Below are 26,366 nucleotides of genomic sequence, written 5' to 3' on the forward strand. Positions count from 1 at the left end.
TTCGAGTATCGCAAATCTTGCCTCCGGGGCGAAACTATCCCCGTTCAGTATGTATGTAAGTGAAGTTCTATCATAATTGTATGAAGTGCCTCTTCCGAAAGATAAAACGTAGTACTCCTCAATTCTATGCCGAGGCGCCACAAGCTTCAAAGCTAAAAGGAGAACTCTCTGCCCTCTACATGTCCATGCGTTGGGTCTCAAGCCATCATTCTTTAAAGATATCGCTGTAGCCTTATAATTTGTATGGGGTTCGAGGTTATCGAACAAGGGTATAGGGTGGGACCTATCTTTCGGAAGAGGCGCTTCATACAATTATGATAGAACTTCACTTACAGGTAAGTTCGTTTAATCATTAAATTGTATTTCGCGCCTCTTCCTCAAGATAAAACGTAGATGTTTAAAGAAGGCTACAGCACTGTGTAATTATAATTTATAAACAATCAGTTTCTATAGATTGCATAACTATTTATTGCCACAAAGTTTTATTACTAAAAAAAAAAAATTATTTAAGTTTAAACATAGGGAATGAAAAATTATAACATAACGCTTTTTCTTACTTTTCTAGTATCGCGTGTCCAAACGTACTTAAATTCTGAACGAGAGGTCTATTATAAAACTTAGAGAAAGTGGTTGATTTCTCAGTGCAACCTGCCGATTTTCTTATTGTATCGATATTGATACCTTTACGACTCGCGGCAGACGTAGACGCATGTCTAGTGCTGTGTGCTGAGAATAAATTTGTATCTATTCCACTATCACCTAAAATGTCTTTTACCCATTTACTGAGAGTCTGGGTCGAAACTGTTTTAAAAGGCTTTTTAAACGATATAAAAAAAATATTGCGTTACCTCTAAGCTCTTTGGTTCTTTCAAGGTAAGACTGAAGTGTAGTTGCTGGACAAATGTTTAAGTTATCCTTGTAAAAGGGTAAATTTAATATAGGCTGAATTTTTCCTGGCTTAGAGGTTTTAATACTGTCTGGAATCTTAATCTCTATTAAAGTCTCTTTTAAAACTATATTCTTTATGCTAATTAAGGCTAAAGTTTGCATTCTTTGGCCAGTAACGAGCGCTAGTAGCGTAACTAGTTTTTTACTTAACATATCTAAGGTTAAGGTAGGCGTCTCGCTACGTGCTAGTCATGTGACTGTTTGTAGGTTTTCACGTTCAGAAATATATTTCAGGCAATTTTTGCTAAGGGAAAAATAATTTTATAAATTATGGTGTAAAATTTCATACGTGACAAAGTATGTTACTTTTTCCAAATTATGTGATTTTTCTCATTTGACTCTGTTTTGATCAGCTGATCATGCGAGTCGTCGAGAAAGGTTATCATCTCCTTTTCGATTGAATTTTGACAATTACTAAGAAAGGGTTTCAAAACGCATGACAGGGGTGTCAATCACTATCCAATTCGGCCAAGTCTTCCCAACCTCACCTCGACCAAAAAATGTCTGCTCGATTACCGCATTTTCACTAAAATAAACTAAAAAATTAGCAGCGAAATCTCCGGTAACCTATATATTTTATGGTTGCATCGGATTCTTCGAAATCTAATGTACAAAAAGCAATGTTTTTTTCTCACTTCATCTAATCGAAAAATACGAAAATATGTGATTGAAACCGTGATAGAGCCTTCTTTTCTGTATGACGTAATGCAAAATTTGTGATTTTCGAGATCGATTTTCTAGAGTAAATAGTCGGTAAGGAGCCACAGAAAAAATCGACTGCAAAGCTGTTCATATAATTTGGTATAAAAACCGAAATTGAAAACTTTATCTAATACATGCCCTGACGAGATGACTACCTTAATTCGTCATTACGCCAGTCTTTAAAGTGATCTAATACTAATTTTGGATCCCACGTGGATTCGTATTTGGGTCTAGGCGGTCTTAATCTTGCTAACCCTTTAAAAAATCTTCTAATAATTTTATTTTGGCCTATTTCTGGTCCTAAAATAAGCGAAATAGCAGATCTCGCACAATTAAGGGATCCATAAGAAGTTCCTTTTTCGTATTCTTCGATTAAAAACTTAATAATGTCCTTTACTTCCACTTTATAAGGGGATAGCTTCTCGTTTTCACAAAATTTCCACCATTTTTTAAGTGAGCAATCATATTGCTTTAAGGAAGACTCACTCAAGGAAGATATAGAAATTATTACAGACTTTTCTGGAATGTCTTTTAGCAGGAACGCCTTCCTGATAACTTCCCGGCCACCAGGGTAAGAGATTTCCAAAGAGGGTGTGGTATCGGGGGAAAGTAAGGTATTACTATTAGGTTTGAAAATTAAGACTTCCGCTTCCAGTAAAGAGAGGAATAAAGGGAACCATGGTTGTGCTGGCCTCTGTGGCACTACAACTATGCTTTCTGCTTTCTCTGCTTTTATCTTCTGTAGAACTCTAGTCACCAGTATAAATGGTGGAAAAGCATAGAAGAAAAATGTATTCCAACTTAACGTAAAAGCGTCGACAGCTATTGAACCTGGGTCTCTTGTCTAGGAAACATAATCTTTGCATTTCGCATTGATTCTTGAGGCAAACAAATCTATGTCAGGACAGCCAAATTTCTTGAATTTTCTGAAAGGCTATATCCGATAATTCGAACTCAGTTTCTTTATCTAACCTTCGAGACTCTAGATCTGCTTCAACATTTTCTTTTAATGCAATATAAGAAGCAAATATGAAAATTTCTCGTTCCTCACACCATTCCCAGATATTCCTGGCAAGATTACTGAGAGTTTTGAACCTTACACCTCCCATACGATTAATATAAGAAATTGCAGTAGTGTTATCGATTCTTAATAAAATATTACAACTCTTCAGATCTTTGGCAAAACACTTTAGCCCAAAAAAGGCTGATAAAAGTTCTAAATAATTAATGTGCTGCTGTCTTTCTGCCTCACTCCAATATCCGTGCGTTCTACTATTTCCACATGAAATTCTCCAACCTGTGAGGGAAGCATCCGAGAATATAACTAACTTAAATTCTCGATTAGCAATATTCGAAATTCTGTGAGTAATGTTTACTTCCCACCAAGAAAAGTCTTGCTGCAAACCTTAATTTAATAACATGATAGCTTCATAATTACCATTTGATTTTTAAAGAGCTAAATATTTTTCCCTTTCAAACTTCTTAACATGTGCCCAACTGTATTGAATAACTGGGCAACACGATATTAAGACTCCTATCATTTGTGCAAATTCTTTAATTCGACATTTTTTTAACTTTTTAAATTTAATAATCTGTTCGCGAACCTTATTTCTTTTCTCTAATGGCAACTCTAACGTCATTTTTTAAGTATTTAAAATAAATCCAAGGAAGTTACAGTGAAGGAATTTTACAGCATTTATCTTTATTTAACACAAAACCTAGACTTTCTAATAATTTCACAGACGTGTTAATATTTTCTAAGCAAGACGAATACGAGTTTCCTAAAAGTAACAAATCGTCGAGGTAGATAACTAATAAAAGCCCTAAGTTCCTTAAAAATCCTATCACGGGTTTCATGATTTTTGTGAAAACGTACGGAGCTCTGTATTAAGACCAAAAGGCAAACAGTTAAACTCATTTAATTTTTTCAGGTTAAGAATTAATCTACTCGATCCGTCTGCTTTAGGCACCAGGAAAATACTAGATACAAACTGATCCTTTTCTGTTAGGCATTCGCTAATAACTCCTTTAGAGACTAATTTTCTTATGTGATCAGTAATAAGAGATCTATCTTCCTGTGACCATGAAGGTTCCTTAGGAGCTGATTTTTGAATTACTGGTATACGAAAAGGAATTTTATATCCTTTAATCCACTCTAAAATTCTGGAATCGGAAGTTAATTTTTTCCATTCTTCCAAAAAAAATTTTACCCTACTAGCCGGTTTACTTATATCTTTTGATTTTAGGTTTTCTTCTGCTGTGTTGGGGTTTGTGTTTGGGTGTTGTGATCTCCCCTGTTCTGATATTTCCAATTCTTCTTGTTGGGTTGGTTCTGACTGTAACTCGTTTTGTTTCGGTATCCGTCTGACATCCTGGACCTGAAAGGCTGACGTCGAGGCGGGGCCTTGAAGTTTTTTGACTTCCCAGAGCTCTTTGATTTAACCTTCAGATCCTTTCCTGATCGCTCAATTGATTTTGCCGCTTTAAGGCGCTCCCCTAATTTTTCACCAAAAAGCCACTCATCCGCTTTTTATGATTCTAGAGTTTCTTTCTGGGAGTTACCTATAGTAGCGAGAATTAGGCTTCTGCGAGTTAACGTTTTATCTCTTTGTAAGTCCGCCATCAATCGTGCCGCTTCACTAAGCTTCTTAACTAAGGCGATTTGAGTGGACGATAACTTAGGATCTTCTTCTGGTCTGTTATTGTTAATAATATCTACGATAGAACTGCCCATTAAAGCTAACAAGCAGTAATCTTCTTCTGCTTTTCAACAATACGTTCATCTCGCTTTTTTTATGTTTTCTGTAATAAAACTTTAATTTCTTCATTAAGTTTCGGTGGATCTATCAAGACATTTTTAGGTAGTGCATGTGCCTTTAACAGATTCTCCCGTTCTTCCTTCGGGAGGTCTTTCTTTAAAATATCCTCGAGCCGGACAGCGATGCTCTTAGGGATGGCCGGAGCCAGTATCCTATCTTCTGCAACTCTTGCCAATTGCTTCCAAAATTTCCACGTCTAAATCTTCAATAATAATGCCATCTTGATCCGTAGAATCAATTTTTTGCATGCCTGACGAGAATGAAGCCACACTTGGCTTGATTATCGGTTGATTATTAGCAGAGATGTCTGCTTGCGTTGTGATATTATTACCAGAAGATATCTGGAAAGGATTTGGTGAAGATCTGCCGGAAATAACTTCCATCGGTTCCCGAGAAGGCGTTTCATTCGGGGGCAATTGAAGATCTAAGTCCACCGATCTTGGGGAAACAGGCGGAGAATGTGAAGGGCTCTGTGAAAGCTCTTTTATATTTAGATCATTAGACATTTTCTGTCTCTTTCGACTGCCTCTCTCTTCCTCCAAACCACTGCTACCTAGTAACCATAATCAATATAAATTAGTATATGTATATACCGGAATTTTCTTTATTCTAAATTAAATCTTTGATCTGAATGAAAAATTCGTTTGTTCAATGTGTACACAACAAGGCTTGTTATACTTTTCAACATAAGATAAAGTCCGTCATCAGGTTAGGGCCTGAGACTCGTCAATAAATTAGTGCTCATGACATGACTAGTGTACGTACAATTTTTGCATAAATTGCAAAAAAAAAATTAATTGTTATCCTTCGCCAAAACGGCGAAATTCTCGTGACAAAAATTATTTTATTTGTACACAGCGACTTTTAAAAAACCTTTTGTCCTAAAACAAGGTTTGTCAACGGGTTAGAGCCCGTGACTCGTCAATAGGTTAGAGCCTATGACACCTTAAGGTCCATGATTAAGCAAAAATTGCCTCATCTCCGTCATTATGTTAAGGACTATGACGTGGCTTGTTTTCAATAATTATATATTTTTTGTACATATTTCTTATGTACATATAATGATACATCGTCGATAGGTTAGAGCCTATGACGCTAATATGTATAAGAAGTCAAACATGACTGAAACGTTTATCGTTAATAGGTTAGAGCCATTAACGTTACTAACATATACAGAAACAATAATCTTCATAGCTAAGAATTTCAAGTCAGTAAGTTAGAGCCTGTGACGCTAGTAATAAAAGTGAGGAAATATACATTTATTGTTAACAGGTTAGAGCCTGTGACGCGATTAATCATAATGTATGTAATGTTTCCAGTCCGTATAAAATTACTCATTACGAAGCTACGGACCTGTATATTTCCTCCCCCCTTCTTTTTCCTTTTTCGAGGGGATTAATTGTTTCTTCTTTACTTACTTGAGCGGCTTTGCCGTCCTCGATTCTCATATTTCCTGAATTTTTTCATTAATCGTCTCATTTTCCTAGCTAATCTATTCTCCTTGTCGTCTGAATCCGATCTTTTATGTTTTCTTTTTCCCATCTTAACGATATGATGTGACTACCTCGGCACAAAAGAGGAGAATGGCTTGAGACCCAACGCATGGACATGTAGAGGGCAGAGAGCTCTTCTTTTAGCTTTGAAGCTTATGGCGCCTCGGCATAGAATTGAGGAGTATTACGTTTTATCTTGAGGAAGAGGCGCGAAATACAATAAAATATAATCTACAATGTAGTAAATTTATAGTATAAATATTATATTAATTAATTATATGTAAGAAAGAATGATGATGCTTGAAATGCTCGGTCGAGTAAAAAGTTAGGCCTGCGATTTTGCGAACGGAAGTTTAAGTAAGCGACTTAATGGGAACGGCCACGATCAATTATAAGCCAAGGAAGAAAAATGAAACACCATTTGTCTTATACGGAAATTATGCGAGAGTTTTTCTCGGCTAAATGTGTTTGTTGAATAAAGAAGAAATATGGTAAACTTTTTATCGACCGGGCTTGATCGGTTTGCCCAGGTTGAGCCATGACGTGTCGGATTTACCGTACAAAAACAGACCGTGACGAATCATCACGAAACGATTGTGATAAGCGCGCGGTGCGCAACGCGTGTACCTACTTTGATTTTTATTAATGCCGGTTTGAACGGCGAATACGCGCGTGCAACAATGTTCGTTGACAATGAATTAGCGATGATATCGTTAATTTCCCGATTCTAATGCAATCGAAAAGTCCGCCGCGGACCTCGCATTGCACATAAATCCAACGCGAGAACTATTGCCAGTTAATTTATTTCGATGACATCGTAATACATCACGTTCTAAACACAAACCACTTTTCGCAGAACCATGGACGTCTACCGCGTGTCCATTTTCATCCGCGCAGATCAATTTCTGCAATAATTTTACTTTGACTTTTTATACTATATTTGCAGAGGATTATTTACTTCCAAGACCGGTTGTGTTTCAAGCTAAGACAGTTTTCTTTTTCTATAAGGAAATGTTTATATTTTCTACTTAACCTTAATAAATTGCAAACTTAGTGTAATTGTTAAATATCAACATCCAGATAAAAGTACGGGTAAAAGTACATAAGAAATTTTTATAATTATCTTGATTTCTTTGAAATAAATAATAGGAAATATAAGTAATTAGGTGAATTCAGTTCGCTTTGACAGAGGTATAAAAGATTTCCATATTTATTTGTGATGACGACAACGTAAAATTGACGTTTACTTGTAATGACGACAATTGACGTAAAGAACATTTTTCCATATATAATTTTATTTTTTGTTTTTATCTTTAATTCTTCTTTTAACTGAAGAAAAGGATAAAATATAATTTATTTATTTCATCAGAAAGATTTAAAAATATTTAAAAACTAAAAATAATTGAATGTTAAAAGAAAACTGTTTATGATGTTTTACGGTAAAAAAAAATGAGAGGAAATGCTGTGATACGTTATGGACTTCAATATGAATAAAAATTGCGTTGTGACATTAGACAAGAAGTAGTTTCCAGCGGGCACCCAGTATATCGAATGCATAATTTCGTCTTATTAGATTTGCGCGTTTAGTAGTCCGTGACTTTTACAAATAGCAAACTTCGAACCGGAGTATATAGCAATTCTTCGCGTCAAGTAGCGATAATTAACGATCGCGAATGCTGAATCACCGCGGGAAGAGCGCAGAGCAGATATTTTAAAATCAGGATTCATGATATTAGACATTTCTTACGAACATGTCCGTTCGGGTTGCGCAACGGGATTGCCATTAGTCTTCATTAGAAACAGGATCGCGCGCATCTCGCGGCGCATTTACGGACTAGGCATAAAATAAATCTATCATTACGTTGGTCACGCCGCGCTGCAACGGCGACAACGCGCACTTCTTTGTAATGCATTGTGTGTCGGGTGTATCCTTGTCACATTGTTGACACACGTCTGCCGGCGATAATTTCGCACTGTCACGCGATGTCACCGTTAGGGCCAAAGCACATATGACAATCGTAGTCGTGGACGTAAGTAACGCACAAGCTTTGGCGTATCCTGATCTGTCAGGTCGGGGACTACGACCGTCGTATATCGCTACGCCATGTTATATGCTTTGACCCTTACCTTACAACATTATAGTTACGTATGTACGTACGCACGTATACATATAATTATATTTAATTAATATAGTAGATCGCGAAACTAATTACTTGATTTTAGGAAATGTTTGACCAAAGACGAATTAAAATTTGAAATATCTTGGTTCGTCATCGCGATTGTTCGAATCGGTACCCATTCGTTCTCGGATCCATCGATTATTATCGTCGCTTCCGCTTTAAGGATCGCTCGTTAAACCCAAACTTCGACAAGAACTTTAGAATGAAATGTCATCCGAGAACTATCAGATTCTCTCGTTATTATTTAATATTCTCCATTCCGTGAGCTTTTCGCGTCGCCTCCGATAAAGCGGGGATCGTTCATATATTATCAGGCGTCGTGGCGTCACCAGCGACTTCTAAAGTGGTCGTACATAGTTAATTAGTAGAAGAATGTTCGCCGATTAAAACTAGGTCACGCGACTGACGTCCATCTCCATGCCTGACCGGGTGATGATAGTTATTCTTAGCTCCCGGAGAGGTGTGAGAGAGGGCCGCCGCAAATTGCAGGGGTGCATTGTTGACATCATCTCGCATTCTCGCGTTGTTCACGTGAATGAACGTTATTGCATCTCGTCGGCCTGCTCGACAGCGAGAAGTTCAAGGGCATCGATCCGATCGTTTTTAATGTTCACGCTAATCGATTAATTGCTTTCGCCGTCAACGATAAATGTTTTACAAGTTGAATTATTTTGTTTCTTACTTTCTTCTTTCTTGAACCTTAATTATCGTAAATTACGGTGATATTGAAGGTATTTTTTGCGAGTTAGATCTCTTATTTGCGTATATATACATTAAATGCGTAATAAGTATTTTATTATTTCTCGTTCTGTTTATTTGATTTTAAGCAGGGTTGTTTCGGGGTATCAGATCCTCGTATCCTCTACTTAAATCTGCAAATCAACCAGCCCGAATTTTTTTCCCTGTGGCAGACGCACCTGCCGCAGGTGCAGGTTTCCCGCCAATGAAATGACGTACGTTGTAGGGCAATGGCCAGAGTGCGAGCCGAGTAATCTCACATGTAGGCCAATTACGATGATTCGTTTATTAAGGATATTTTGCGGCATCCATCTATGTTGCATAGATATTAATTAACAAAAATTTTAGCTATTGTTGAATTATTATTCTATAAAAAAAACTAAAAATTTAAAAAATTACAATTAATATGACAAGCATTGTTTTCTAAAAGTAGCATATTGAAAATAGCATGAGTAACGAGTAAAATTATATTGCGATTAAATTTAAAAAAAAAAACAAAAGATATATAAAACGAATTTGAAATTGACATTTGGAGGACTATTGTATGATCTCGAGCATCATAGTGATGTATCGAATTCTATATAGAAAGCATCAGTTAATTTAAAAATATATACATTGTTGTATTACGTATATGAGTTTTTGGGAACAGCAATTTTGAAAGACAAAAGTAAAATGGCGTAAAGTGTAGAAGTCCGTAAAAGCATGATAAACATTCGACTTGTATACTATGATATAAGTTGCATAAACAATGTCCGCTTAATTAACCCTAATTGTATAGTATTTTAGGTAAGATATATTGTGTTTGCGGGTACCGCGTGAGTGCTATTATGCGGAGGTCTTCTATCTTATCGTCCGCGTAAAATAAGTGTTGCTTGCAAGCGCGTCGCGTCCTCGACGGAAAAGTCGAGCCCGCGGAAGATTTCATGCTTATCGCATAAAAAGCGGGTATGCAACTGCGCAGCGATATCCGACGCTCGCTATTTCTGCTAATAGAAAGAGAGAGGATACGAAGTACAAAGTTACCGTCGATATTGACGCGTTTCGCACACGGATTGCGAAGGTCGGAAGAACGCGATCGTGTGTACGACTGCTTTTTCAAATTTCCGATAATCATTATTTACCGGATGCTTATGATCAGAGACTCACGCGTACGAATGCCGAACATCACAACTTCCATTCGTGAACTATTTAATATCAACTATCAGTGCAGCTATTCTATAAATAAACCGTACGTAATTTCCTGATTACTAAATGTCTCTCTCAGATTATATACTTTTTATTTCAATATATTATTGCACTTTTTTAAAAAGAGCAATATTGATACGTTGTTTGTTAAAAATTAACTTTAAATTTAATGTACAATAACTTTTTTTGCATTATTTTAGAACTTAAGATTTCCGATATAACAAGCTGGAAATTGCTTTTTTCTACGTATTACGAAATATTTTTCACTGAAAACAATACATTCTAATTATGTAATGACACAAAAATAAAAATAATGGGCTAATACTATACTATATGTTTACGTGTTACTTCTGTAGTAACTTACGATAATTCATTCCGCGTAAACGAGTGAATTATCGTTAAGTTTACTACAGAAGTAACGCTCGCGTAAACGTAGTATACATATATATAAAGTATATATGTATATATACATATATTTTTTTTAATATAAAAGAATTTCCTACACTGTAAAAAATTTTTGTAAAATTTACAACTTTTATAGTGGGTAATTTGAGACCCACTATAATAGGTGTAAATTTCCACACATTCTTAATTTGTGTAATTGTAATACAAAATTACTTTTTCCTTCCGTACTGTAATTTTGTAAAATTACAACTATTATAGTGGGTCTCAAAATTACCCACTATAATAGTTGTAATTTTACAGAATTTTTTTACAGTGTACACTTGTTGCAAAATTAAACTAAAATAAAATTACTATTCACAGTTTAAGAATAAATCTTTTGTATTAACCGATAGCCGTATATTTTATATACGAACGCGAATACGAACTGTTATACAACTTAATGTCATCATTATAAAAAAGTTAATTGGAATAATGTGATATTTAAAGATTACAATACTTCTTTCTAAAAGTAAAAGCTCTTGCTTGTTTTTCTTCTATCGATAGCGACACAAAGTAACGATACTTTATCCGATATTGTAACTTTAACACATGAACTTTCGCTTACCTTTTAACGCTCCGTTTAATTCGCGAGCATGTGCTCAACGTCACGCAGAAGGGATTTGCAACTATTTAATCGGCGGAATCGGTGACATGTGTAATGCATGGTCGTCCGTGTATTTTATTAAAACGTGTTATTGCCCTACCCAGTATATCAATATATACCGAGCGAGCAAACACACGAGACTATAAAGCAAACAAATCGGTACATTTTGAAGGCAGAATATAAAAATGATATAATTGTAAAGTAAAAATATTGATAAAAACATAAAATTATATCGTAAAAATTATGTATTGCAATTATTGCAAAAAAAAATTATTTTTAAGAAAGTTTTTGTATATGTAGGTATGTGTGTATATACTATACAAGTATACATGTATAGATTTTTATATATTTTATTGATCAATTATATATATGATTATCGCATCCAAATTATATTTATTAATTTAACATTTAAATAACTTGTTTTTGCATTTGTATTGTAAAAAAATCATTTTTCTATTATCTTTTATTTTGTCTAAAAAATATTTTATAATTTAAAATCTAAATTTTTTTTTAATATCTATGTCGTGAATTGAGGGATATATAAGTAGGTTTTTAAAGTCGCGAATGGATGAACAATATCTTTAGTATCATGATTTCAAATGGATTTTAATATAATTAAATTTTTATTTGAACTTATATCTCGAGTTATATTTAGTAATATAAATAAAACCATTAGACTTAAATTAGTTTCATTGTTAAATTGATTATTGTTGTAAATGATGTAATTCAAAGAAGCGTTCAATTAAATTTTATAAAGAAAACGTAATTGCAGAAACATATAATCAAATTCTACAAAAATGCGAATTTCCTGGAATAGATAGAACTTCCGGGGAATAGTACCTATTATATGAGAAATCGAGAAAACTTTTGACTAAAGTAAAGTTGTATCGCTATATAACGCAACCAACATATTTTTTAAAGATACATGTGCGAAAATACATCTATATTTGTTCACATCCGCTTAAAAGAAAGAGAAAGTGCGAGACTCATCAGAATCATTTCCTCTGTTCTCGATAAACAGGAACAGTATATAATGGCGCAAGAAATGTTGGTCATCGGTAATATCAAGTTTTATTACATTGCTATCTTCAATCTTTCTGTCTGACAAGGACTCGTCGACAGTATAATTTGAAGAAACTGATATCGTCCACCACATTAGAATTAATTTATTTGCGTAATATGTCATGCACATTAATAAGTCGCTAATATCGTTCATATCATGAGCTCGTCCAATAAGCTCTCGTTATACTCGGTGATATGAAGATACATGACTCCTATATCTACTATGTTCAGTTGCATTAGGTCATCGCATGCCCTGGTTTAATGTTATGGATTGTTATTGCCATGTTAATACAACACGCAAACAGCCAATAAAATAATGCTGATTATTTATAATCATGCATCTTAAGTATCATATGACGTTAATTTTTTTTAATGAAAATTTACATGTGTTATAATGTATTGTAGTTCAACGTATTGAAATATACATAATTTGATTACGTCAGATTCTTATTATTCTGATGTAGTCGATATCCATTGATTAAAATATTAAAAAATCTTATGCTTTTTAAATTGTAATTATCACGCTACTTATTAATTGTTATCGTGAATAAAAGTTGCTATATATAATCGGTTGAATTTTCATTAAATAGAGGTTTATCATTTTCTGTTTTTAATTATATAAACGTGAAAGCTAGAACACAAGCGATATAGTCATTCGATTGCGAAATATTATTAAGTCTAGAAATATAAGTACTTGTTTATATCACGCGCGAGTATAGTTTTTACGAACGTATCACGAGAGATCACTTTATATATCCGATAGACTCTCATTTTCCGTGGGTGGCCGTTGAACTCGATACACGTTCTACGAACTGAAGCGTATCTACGAAGAATCTGTGTATTTCAACGCGCGGAGGGAGATGCACATGTAAAATGTATGCGTCAGCCATTTATATACGAGAAAATGTGTGTACTTGATTCGTGAGATATATTCTCATCTATAGTTGCATCTTTAAGAACATCCCACACTTCTACGTGACATAGTTGTACGATAAAATATCAATAAAACCGGAATCGGTTGCGAGATGTTGCTAAAGCTTTGCATGTAAGCTAGCAAAGCGCATTTACGTGCTTTCCATGACATTGGATATTATGACATGTGTGTGACGACAATATGACCGTGTTGGTTACAGTGACAGGACATTGTTGTGGCATTCAATCTCTGCGTAGACATCATGTGTCATGAAAGCGCGTGTCTGCAAATATGACATAATGTGAAATTGGTCTTAATATCGAGCATACAGTGCAGAATTTATTACTCGCTCTCAAGCATATGTTCATATAAACAGTGTGTAAGGCCATTCACATATCTCTGCAAGAATCTGTATACAGCAAATGTCATATGGTTTACATAATGGCCACATAATCGTCACATGATAAACCAAAAAGATTATTGTTATTCGAAAATGTTCAAACTTAATATTAGTTCCCACAAAACTTTTTTTTAAGAATTAGTAATTTATTAATTAAAGAATTTTATTACATTAGTGATTAGTGGACATCGAATTTTTTACGCAGATTGATGAGAAAGAGCAATTAATAACTAAGATTACGTTATTTATAATGTCCAACATATTTATACCTAACATATGTTGTATGTTGTAGTATAAAAGATGTTGGATATTATAAATAACATAATCTTAGTTATTAATTATTTTTTTCCACCAATCTGCATATAAAAAATCCGATGTCTAGTGATTAATTTATTACATTAGTGATTTAATTAACAAAGATGTCTTTTTATCCGCGTTGTTCCACATTATATGACTGTATCGTGTTATTAACTTCTTGGGATCAATACGTCGAATTAGGACTATTGTATGTTCAGACATAAAATGATTATTCTGTCTGTAAGTCGCAAGGTGACATTTATTGTTCTAATTTTAATTGCGGGTGGCATTTATATCACGTTTATTAGAGAAAATATTTAACAATTAAGTTTAGTTAAACGTTTAACGAATGAGTAGGCTGTCTTAAATACATATCGTATAGTGTTCCATATAGTAAGCCAAGCCACGTGTGCCTTCTGTCCCGTGTTTCAGGGGCAGAGGACTCTGACTCCTATTTTACCCAGATACAGTCTCTTACTCTCATGCTGCGACCGTAATGTATATGTAGTGTCTCGAAGATATCTATAAAGTCCTCTTGAAACATGATTACGCTTCCAAGAAAGAACACGGTTCAAAGATTAAAAAATAATTTGCATGGTTCGCCATTCTCATACCGTTTGTGCAAACATATTATGACGTTATTGTTACACATAACAATATTCCGTATCATGAATTTAGGATGGTAATATTAGCTTTCTGAAAGTAGTTTTCCGAACTTAAATGAGCTTTTAACGATTTAAAGTGTTGAAAATTTTAAAAGATTAATATTTCAAACTTGCCGATAGCGCAATTAGTTCTGGCGGCGGAATCGTAAATTTTGCAGTGTTTACGATGTCAATGTCTGATACCGTCGCCGCGTTCTTTAAACATCAATGGTATTAGCGTTGAAAATTTAAAGTGTCAAGGTTTAGCGTACAGATAAAAATGTAGACAGAAGAAAGTAGACGAGTGTGGTAGCGAAACCAAATTGGTTCGAGAGCGCCATCGAATCGAGAAAGAGAGAGGAGTCGGTAGCAACGGGTGGTCGCGCGTGTGCATCGAGACGAACGAGTTTCGTCGTCTCTGATGACCGACGCGCGACGTGTCGAACGTGTTCCCGACCGGGAAAACAACAACCCGCGACCGGGAATACACGGGGTTTACTCCCTCGTGCACCTGCGTCCCACGCACTCCTCTCATAAAATTTACCGTGCCACGTTGTGCGGTTTAACCCTCGCGACAATTCCCGAAAATCAGCCCGCCTGGGATGAACAAAAGAAGTCTAGCGTCTAGACGACTGGATATTATGACGTGAAGCGACAAGGAGGGTTTCGTTATTGTCTTCTTTCTTCTCCCCCTTTCTCCTGACCGTTCGACATTTGCATTTTCGTCGCGCAAAATTCGGCGGTTTAATTAGTGCTCTTTTAGTGTTCGGCTTGTTTTACTAGTCTTGTATACATTACATATACATTATAATTTCTAACTACTCCTAAAAAAGATAGAAATTCTTTTTTTATGCATTACGCGACGCTGAGATATAGACTTATATTTTATAAAATAGACGAATCTATTAAGTGAGCTCTCAATGAATGAGAAAATAACCCGAATATATATCTCTGAGATTTGTTTAAAATATTATAATAATATTCTGACAGCAAAAATTATGGGAATGTGATACGAATTTAATTATGATAAAGATTCAAATTGACCAGTTGTGTATTTCGTAAAAAAGAGTGATGATTATACATTCTTTTAAGGTTATTCTCTTTTTAATCATTTTAAATAGTAAATTTTTTAGTTAGAAAAACAAATTGTAAATAATAGAAGAGAAAACAAACAAATATAAAAAATGTATGATTGTTTTTACGAGATATTTTCGAGATTGATTTACGGAAGCTCTTTTAATATCAGACGATCAAGCGCTTCATATAATATTTGCCATGGACTCTGGATTCTAAATGTCTAGAATTGAGTGCATCATACGTATGTTACCTCTGGCCGTCTTATCAGCGCTGTCGTATACTGCAGTATACTGCGTATGCAGCAGAACTTAGTGATAGTAATGCAATGTCAACGACCTGATATATCAACGCGGACCTACCTGACACCAGTTTCTTGATATTGTCACTTATTCGTCATTCATCTCTCTGAGAAACTCAGAACAAAGATTTGAGAGAGAGAGAGAGAGAGAGAGAGAGAGATTCAAATATTTTGATAACATACTTTACTGCATTATTAACATTATTGTACATGATTTATGTAAATAATATATTCTCAACTATGTTATGCAGACGTTTGCAAAGCTGTTTGATTCTCGAGAATTTTCGTTCCAAGTTTGATTCAAAGTGTTATAATATAGTGACACCTTGAATAATCGAATATTTTTTTTAACGATTTGCATTAATAATTTTTTTTTATTAATATGGAGAACCTAATGTAATAATGTAAAAAGATTTTCTCTTTCTTTCTGTCTCTCCTTTCTCTCTCTCTTTCTTTCTCTCTGTTGTGAGCATCAATATAAATTACTTTTAATTATTTTATTAAGGAGAATACCAAAATTAATCTTACAGTATTTTTCTCACTATATTTTAATCTTAAAGGTAAACTGGAAGGTAAACAGTTTTTACTGATGCACACTTTGAAAGTTATACGTGAGAGTAATGCATGACATGTCGATGAAAATTTTCTTAATATTATATAAAGTACGAGGGAAAAAGTGCTCTAGGGTAATTTCATTATTCCGCTTGTTTAATTAAGTACAATGTGGCAGAAATATTTTATTGAAGAGCGTCTTTATTCTCTTTATTCATATAAATACAAATTAAGTTTTATTTTACACAAGAGAAATGCTGTTGTCAGAAGTGACTGCTGTTTTCTCAAGACGATGAAAGACAAATAATACAATATTGATCTCGTGCTGCAATAAATATTTAACATCGTTTCGTTGCTTTTATTTAACTAAAAAATATGATCGAAATTTGCTCGGACTTTATAAAATAATTATTCTAGTCTGTCTATAAAAATAACCTTTTTTTTATTTTGTTACACATTACGCATATTTACTTTTGGAAATATGTGTTTTACGTACTTTTACATATCATGAATTGGTAGCTAAATCTTCTTGAAAAATGCATCTAAATGTTCTCTCAAAGGCTCGATCGCTTAATCGATCCTTCAATTCTCCGCAAATATCAAACTATTCAAAACCTCGATATGACGGAGCCCATCAATCCAACAAAATTACTGCAGCATCGCAATGATTGCTGCTGCTGCTAAAAACGCGGATCTCTCGCGTGCGGTACGCTTGAGATCACGTACACGCTATAATCTGTATAGTTGCGTGACCATGAACAAAGACTACCCTTGATCCTGGGCAGCGCCGCGCGAATGTCACGAATTAGCGCTGTTATCAGTGCACTTGAGACCGTTCTGCACGGCGTGGTTTATCCGCGGTCTGAAACGTTTTGATTTCGTCGGTTCGCCGTTCGCCGAATGTCGGTCAACTCGGCATCGGGCCGGCGCGGCGCACGGCGTTTTGTGCGCTACGACAAATCGCAAATTCTCGCGTTCACGCTCGCGCGCGCCCGTAGAGCAACGAAGCGCGATCAACGATAAATTCTGCTTGTCAGAACTAACGAATTTGTGAAGTTCATTCTGGGTGTGAGATTATATCCAAGGTGAAAGTCAATAGCTCATACCTGGCGAGTTTTCAATTTTAACTGGCGTTCGATTTGTCATTTATTTCGATAGTAAAATTAATCGGATATCCCAACTTGTTAAAATAGATACAATGCAATCTGGGAATTTTTAGTGTACTTTTTATTTACGCAATTTTTATTTACTCTATAAAACAATTATATTCTATAAAATTGTAAGTAAATAATCGATTAAGGCTTGACGCAATTTATTTTTAACTAAAGAATATATTTTAAATAACAAAAGAGAAAAAATAAAGATATGGAAACGAATATAGATATAAAATAAAAGATATTATCAATTAATATGGAAGTAGAAAATATGAGTAGTATACACTTTGAGAGAGAAGTTGCTGCGTACTTCCCTGTCTTGTTCGTTTCTAACTTTAAAAAAAGGTTCTATTTCTACATCTTTATCCTTTATCTACTATATTTACATATTTACAACAAGTTTTAATAAATATGTAAAAGACCTTGTTCTAAAATTAGATCTACTCAACTTATAAAACAAACATATTTGAATAAAATTTAAATGACACTAGAATTGTCAATAAATAATTGATGGAACTGTGATATGACGTTCACATTTACGTGTTATATTTTACGTGCATATAATTACGATTAAAACATCTTAATATCATTTATGTGATAAATTACCGAAAATCTCTCTTATGCTCTTCTTCTAGTATATTATCTAACAACCCTACCATATTGAAAACCAATTTAAAGCTATACGCATCATGATTGATCAGTTATATTATATCATTCGACTGATGACGATATATTTATCGTTTATGCATCGACTCCTTGAAGTAGAATATGTATAAGTATTAGAATATTATTCTCTCTCCCTCTCTCTTCAATGCTTGAGGAATCAATCAGTTTTACTTATCCTTCTACAGCGCCAATTCAATTGTATCGCGTGTGTGAAAAAAATCAGAAATTCATCAAATGAATGTTTAAAATGTACGGTTAAATAAGTATTTTGCAAATGAACTTTGCTTTACTTTCTCCAATAGCAACCGTTTAAATATAGAAAACCTTGAATTTTTTGCGCGATTTATTCATTGTAGAATAAAGTTACGCATTGCGACAAAACTGTGTAACTTTGCACTGTAATAAAAAAATTTATTGTAAAGTGATTATGGACTAATAAATGAGCAAAAAATAGATGTTACAAAATTAAATTAATATTAACTTCAATACTCCAAAATGGAACGTTTCAACTATACACCGACTTTTTATCATCAGCCAAATGAAATTTATAGAATAAAAACATTTATAGAATTGTCAAATGTAACTTTATTTTTCAATTTACGTTTTATTTTTGAAACTTTTTTTGTTATGGGTACAAGTATCTTGCATTGCAATATGCTTGTGACATATATGTATATCTTGCAATGCAGTGGGCATCCTAATATTTAAAAATTGCTCGTGCAAAATGTGAAAAGGAGATTGAATTAATACGATATAAATTAAGTTAGATACTCTTATAACTCAGTCTCTGTGAAATGTAATTACTCGTATACGAAAGTTGAGTTATTACATTTCGCGCGCTTACACGATCTTATCAATAATGTAGCAGTTCTAAACTAACAAAGCATCGTCTTGATGTGCAGAAAAGGTCTGAAAGATGAAGGATGACGTGGACGAAGATGACTCCGGCACGTCCTCTTCGGGTAGCACGTCCGTGCCTGAAAACACCATTTCATATGGGTAAGTCAAGATTGTTGTACTTTAGATTGGCATAATAATATCTTCTTATAATAATTTCTTCTCCATGTAGTGATGCGATAAGTGTAATACTCGTGATAGGAATACATTTTAAATTTTATTTCTTCCATTAGAGTATTATATGTTAATTGTTATTACAGATTATTAAATTGTTAAATGAGATATAGATCTTTATTAGTCGCCTAAATAGTATTTATGAATCTTTCTTAATTTACATGTACATGAACGTAATAATTGAGTATTTTACGTATCGGAAAGAAATTGTTTTACGATGATACGCTCCTTAATAGTTATACAAATACGATACTATTCGCTAAGCTTGCAGCGCGAGGAGAAAAGACTTGATAAAATTAATCAAATGACCACATGGTTAACTAAATTTTAAAGCGGTAATCGCACATTGAAAGTTTAAACTAAGCTTTACTCAATGTTAATTTATTCAAGAAAAATTACGCATGCAAATCGCTCTCTATACCTATAATAAATTCGACGTTTGTGCACAAAGCGTTCCGCGTGTGAGCGTTTTGATTTAAGAACGTGAAGAGCTGTTGTATTTCAATGCAGATGAAGCTATGCTACCAAAGTACCGTGGAGTTTACTGTTAATTCAATCTGCTTACGGATACAAACTCCCTGAATGATCGCTGTTCTTTGATTAATTAAGCAGCCGTAAGTGTGGCGCATTATAACTGTACTTTCATCTAACCGGTATTATCAACTTGTTGGTGTTAGAGCGTGGCTGATCAAAAGGGTTTTCGCTCTTCGAATTGTTTGATGTCAAAGCTTTTACACCTACCATGTAAACACAGCTTTAAAATCGACGAAAATTTTTTATTCAGTTTGTTAGCTACTTTTTTTCTCTTTTCACGAAAACATTGCGCAAGTTACAAGTCTCTTGAAATGTTATTGTACAATTATTTCATGCAATTTCTATCGCGATTAAAGTACTTAGAAATATAATCTAAAAGTTGACATGTACATATGTACATGCCAATATAATTTTTTTATCAATAATTATACTTTAATTGTAATAATAAAAGTTCTTTTATGATTCTCCCCCCCCCCCCCCCCGAATATCTAATTATTTTCCGTTGTCGGTTTTTTACATTACTGAAATTACTCATAATATAATTGAATAATTTAAATGCGGAAAAACGAAATGTTTCTGTTAGATTGCAACGTAATATCACGTGAAAATAGGTATCTTAGTAATTCTTATTTAATATTTTTTACAATTATGATAACGGATTTCCTACTTCTATCTAGAATTAGAATGGTAGATCAATAGAATATCTGCATGCACACAAAATGGACAAGTTATTATGTCATTCGATATTTTCGTGACATTTTACTCCAATCCGCATATAAAATTGTACGATAGATCGAAATCACAGGCTATACACATATCTTATTTGCGGACAAATATAAGAAAAGTAACTCGATATCTCGTGCGCGCGATCTTCGACTGTATATCGCTATAAAAGGGTTATAAATGAATATTTACTTTGAATGATAAAAAAAAAGGAGAGCGAAATCGGGCAATGCTACGAAGATACAAATTATTGATATTCGCAGCGACGCAAATACACGAAATGTCACGTGAAATAAAACCTTATTGGATGTTACGAAGTGCGCGCGCGGTTACCGCGATTACCGTTTCGAGGATTACTTTTGCGAATTTTGTTTACCCATTCGTTTGAAACGCGAGGCCAATGCAGTTGAAAAAAAATCGCGAATATCCGATCGTCGCATTGGGTGTAGATCGGTTATCCGGATATTCAATGCTTCACTTGTTATACCGAAATACTTGTAGCGAAAATCATTATCGATATTCTTTTGCATTGGTAGAAATTTAGCAAACTTCGCAGTCTGTGTTTCAAATTCAAACATCGACCTTCGCATTCTGATGTGACATCGGTTTAGATTGCTAAAAAAAAAATAGCTTCTTGTTCACGACATTATATGTCATAAGTCACATAAAATCCCCACAGTAGCTCATCATTCGAAAGATCGGAGTCTTGTTGTTGAAAACACGCAATTCTCCTAATAATAAACTTTTGTTTAGGAGCAGCAGGCGGTAAAAATAGACTTGCGCTGTCACGTTTAATTATAGTAAATTAGTATACAATATAGGGGGGAATATATTTATCTTATATATATATATATATATATATATAAGATTTTCATAATATGTGATTACATCGTAATTAACCACGAGGTAACGACAATTTTACTAATCATCTATGTAATTGTTTACACATTTAGCTTATAATCTACATAATTAATAGTATTATAAAGTCATTATGAAATCATGTATTGATATCCTCATATTTTATCCATCTAAAATACATACATCGAAAGAAAACGACTCGTCTATTGTGAGCGTGGTTTAAAAAGCACCTTGTGCGAGCGCGTAAGCATTCACGCGACGAAAGAGAAAGGAAGAAACAAATATGTCGGCTTCGCATGTGCCTTGAAACTTCTTTCTTATCGCCGGCCTGTCGGTGTGAGCGTTCCTTAATAACGTATCGTTATCACGCCAGGCGCACGAATAGACGAGCGGCGGGAGAAGACGAGGGGAACGATTGGTCGTCGCCGCGTGGGGGGAAAGCGCTGATTGGTTACCGGGAGTGGGGGTAGCGCTCGCCGAGCAGTTCACGTCCGACTGCCGTAAGTTGTGGTCTCGCCGGGTACGCTCTTCTCTCTTTCTCAGCCGCTCTCTCCTCTCGTTCGCTCCATTCGATCCCGGTCTCCCCGGGCAGGGCCGCCGAGTGTGACGTTCCGCCGTCTGACAGTTTTCGCGAATAACTCGCGCGTAAGGTGCGCAATGTCGCCGTGTCGTCGCGTCGTGTAGACGGCGCGTCGTAGTAAGATTTTGTGTGGAAAAACACATTTCCCGCGCGCGCGTGCACGCGAACGCGTGCGTGACCACGTCTCCTGCTGCTTGTTGCGACACTTGCGACGTTGTGACGACCGGCGACCGGCGAGTATAGTAAACAGGTGACGCCGACAAGCGGAGCGGAACGGAACGGAACGGCGGCGTTGTGTCGTGTCGCGTCGCGCCGCGCCGGTAGCGGTTGACCTTTTAAAACGCACGGTGCGTCGCGCGGTAAATTGCGCGAAATAGCAGCAGCGGCCGCTGTGATCGGGACGGTGTTCGGAATAAATCACCGCTCCGCACGACCGCGCGCTAATACGGTGGACCGCCGTTCGGCATACCGTGTCAAGGCCACCGGCGGCGAGTTCGCGCCTCGTGTCACTATACGTAGCGCACTTCGATCTCTGCGCAATACCGGAGGAAGAAGGATAGGAAGAAAGAGAGAGACGGAGAAGGAAAAAGAGAAATCGCGTCGACTGTGAACCCCTGGATCGCGATCGTCGAGAAACTTCGCAATCGCGTTCCTCAAGATTCATCTCTAATCTGAAAGACGGTGTCAAGGTCGCACTTCCGGCGAACATTTTACGAGCGGCGGGAAGTCGCGTCGCGCCGCGGCACGACGTAGCCCGCTCGATTGCGACAATAATCGCGCGAGCGCCCGCGCGCGCGCGCGCGCGCGTGTTTGTCGAACTGTCATCAACAGACTCCGATGCATGGGATTGATAAAAATCGCACGAAAGTGCCCACGTGACAATCTCGGTTTGGCGGGTTTCACACAGTGAAATAGTACTCGTGCGCGAAATCCCGCAGGGAAGTGGAGAGTATATTACGTCGAAGAAGATCGTCACACGGTCGATGTTTGCGGGATAGAAACGCGGATATATCGCGACAGGAGCGGTCCCGCGGGAACGATACAGGAAAACGTTCGGCGCCGGGTATACGCTCCTCCATCGATCGATTGATCGAGCTCTCGACAACTCTTCGTGTAACGTTTGTTAGAGGCAAGGCCGGGGAGGATTAGAGGATTATCGCCGCGCGTGAATAAGCTATCGAGCAGCCGCGCGATTAATCGCCGGCTAACCGGCTAATTTTAATTCGGCCGGCAAACAAGTCGCCGTATGCGATAAGGCGCCGAGGGGAGAGACATCGGCGGCGCGACCACGACGACGCGACGCGTCTCTCCGGACGCAATGCTGCCGTTCTCCAATATGGCGAGCAACGCCCGCCGCGGGAACACCTGCTGCGAATTGCGACCTACGTTTACCGGCGCGAACGCGAGTGATTGTTGAGTAATATAAATCGTGGATAAGGACAAGAGTCGCGATATCGACAGTCATCGTTGCCTTCGTGACGTAAAAAATTGCGAGACTATTGGCGGATAGAGAGAGAGAAAGAAAGAGAGAGAACTAATTGAAAAGTTTGCAACCTGCAATGGCCAACGACGACGGACGAACGTACTTTGTACGGGCAGGCGGATGAAGGAAACTCTCTTTCCCCATTATATTTATTTATCGATAAATGTACCTCGAAGTGTACGGCATGTGGCAGCAGCAGCAACAGCAGCAGCAGCATCATCAGCAACAAGCGTACTTGAGGGGTTTGCCCTCGCAACATCCGCAGCAACAGACTCTCCATCCAGGGATTATCGCCACGGATAACCACGCGTCGCATCATCCGCATCAGCAACATCATCATCACCCGCAACATCATCGCACTACCATTATGGATTTGCCGGTACCAAGGTCAGTCTCGTTGTCTTATTACGAGATAAAGTCGCTGGGTGTATCACACAAGGCAAACGGATATAGGTATATGCGAATAAGGACCGCATCCAGTCACGCTTGGATTTTAATCGAACGTGCCGCGAACTTGGTTCGGAATGTCGCGGAGAGAGTATATTCCCATATCTAATCGTGGTTTTTCTTATTATTTTGATAATACAACTTAAATGGATCTTCTCGTTCTCAGCTTAATTAGGGTTTAATCTTTTTCAGTCATATATATGATAAACTATAATTTTATTGGCATTTTACCTTTAGCCTTACCGTGCATATATATATATATATATAGCGAATGATAATGAGATGTGTATCAATCTCGCGATGCTTATTATGCTCTATGAATCGCATTCAAATGGAGAATATTTCAGAATCCCGGATCGTTAATTTAATGACGTTAATTTATATAATAAATTTGGAATTGGCCTTTCCTTAGGAAAGTCTTGAGATATTTCATCCTTTATTGCCACCGTCCTAAATATTTGATTATAAAATGTTTTGACTTTTAGGGCAGTTTGATATAAATCTATTTTTATTCTTTCAAATCGAGTGTTGAAAAATAAGAAAAATCGTTATATTTAATATATACGCAATAATTTGTTTAGAATATTAATATTTTTTAATAAAAGAAAAGGCTTAGCCGATATTTATATTTTGTTATGAAATGACTCGTAAATGTTATAATTAGTAACAATAATTGGCTCGATCTTAAACTATTATTAAAAAAAGAGAAGGCAATGGCAAAATTACGCGATATAGAAGAATTGTTATGAATAGAATTTCGTATATAAACATTTGTATGAGTTATTCGCCGAAAAATTTGAAAACGTGCAAAAATGCAATATATGTATAAACGTATATGTATTTATTATATTTCTATATATGTACATATACACAACGCAATCTGTTCGACATATAACATATCGGCATTTACGATTATGTATTTTAATAGCGTATAAGGCCTTGGCTTTTGCTCTATCTAAGTACATATGTATAACCCTGTGTGTCGTTGCCGTGCAAAAATTCTTTATTCATAGATAAATTTATTCATGAATGCATAGTTGTTTTTTTCTAGCGGCCAACTATTTCGGTGATGATTTATTCCCACCATGAACGCGACAATATCGGACACCATGTCACATTTTTTTTTACATTTTGCTATATTTTAAATATTATTAATTTGCCTCTCGTCTTCTCTCGAAATCATTCAAAATTCTTTACGACGACATCGCCAAAAAAACCGGTCGCGTTTTTATTCAAATGTTACTGCAACCTGTGTGGTTTTATCTTTCATCCTATATAAACCGTATATCAACGTGTATATTTATGATCCGATTATGTCTGACATAAGAACTATAGCGCGATTAATTTAGCAAAATACTACAAGTTTTGCTAAATGTTTTATTGCTTCTTTAGTTTTACAATTTTATACGTAGCCCATCTCTCTTTTCTGTTTTTTTGCGGACGCAAGTAATACAAAGCAAAACTGAGATTTTTTTACCAAGAAATGTTAACCGATTATCTAACTTCATTATTTATTTGTCATTCGAGCTATGTTACTATACATATATACATTATAGCTATACGCTATGCTCAATGATGATTAATGGCGTTAAGAATTAAACGCAATTTTGTCACAAAATATCTTTATTGCATCGGTGATAAAATATCATAATCTAGATCAACTCTTATCAGTAAAATTTGCGTTTTATTATAATGTTGTATTACGTAGATGCACTAAAAATTTTATAATATCAGGTAAAAAATGAATTTGGCGTAAAATGAAAGTTTATTGAAACTATTACACAATATGATTGGGTTATTACAACTGAGAACAGGTTTTTATCCCTAGGATTAAGATAAAGTGTATTATATTAAATGCTGACGTCTCACATTACTTAAAAGTTTATTCTATTATTAATAACGACAATTTGACTTGCAAATAATGTGCTGAATATTATCGCGCACGGCCACCTTCGAAACTGATAAGTTTGTGCACAAATAACATTGAAAGTATGAAAACTCACGTGTCACACGTGACGATAATGCTGACTATTGTAGAAACCAGCGACTAACAAACGAAACGTGGTTAATGTATGAAACTGAAGATTTTATTGTTTTCAAGACTATCTAATGCATTTATGACTAAACCTTTTTAGTTCTAGTGTGTGTCGTCAGATGCAATAAAAGATAAAAGTTTATGTTATCAATTATAAAAAAAATTCTACAATTTCTACTGCAAAGTATAATTTATGATCGTAATTGTATCAGTTCGAAAATTATCTATATAAAAATGAAATAGTGTTTAATGTTCGGAGCTAAAGATTTTATCGTTTACACGGCTGTTTAAAACGTTCGCAACTAAATTCTTTTCCCTTCCAGTTTTCATGGTGACTTACATTTATTTTCTAAAACTGCAAAAAGAATTATAAAACTTTTATCGGAAAACATTGAAGTTATAAAGTTCTGGTAAAAGAAAATGTGAGTATAGTGACTATGAAAACTTATATGTTACATA

The 26,366-nt window shown here is 35.6% G+C and overlaps 1 protein-coding gene across 3 annotated transcripts in view; it reads left to right on the top strand.

Moving 5' to 3' along the window:
• LOC112467300 overlaps nucleotides 1-26,366 on the top strand; it is a 104,464-nt gene that overhangs the window by 20,256 nt on the left and 57,842 nt on the right. The window contains exon 2 of one of the 3 annotated variants that reach the window (XM_025035854.1): nucleotides 19,079-19,175. In XM_025035854.1, the coding sequence (XP_024891622.1) occupies nucleotides 19,093-19,175 (83 nt within the window). In that variant the 5' untranslated portion in view covers nucleotides 19,079-19,092. Of the gene's footprint in view, nucleotides 1-18,987; nucleotides 19,176-21,837; nucleotides 23,813-26,366 lie in introns of those variants that run through there. The other 2 variants (XM_025035855.1, XM_025035853.1) reach the window with 2 other exon arrangements.

This window comes from Temnothorax curvispinosus, unplaced genomic scaffold, assembly GCF_003070985.1.
Source record: "Temnothorax curvispinosus isolate PA1 unplaced genomic scaffold, ASM307098v1 QBEX01017148.1, whole genome shotgun sequence".
NCBI classification, from domain to species: Eukaryota; Metazoa; Arthropoda; class Insecta; order Hymenoptera; family Formicidae; genus Temnothorax; species Temnothorax curvispinosus.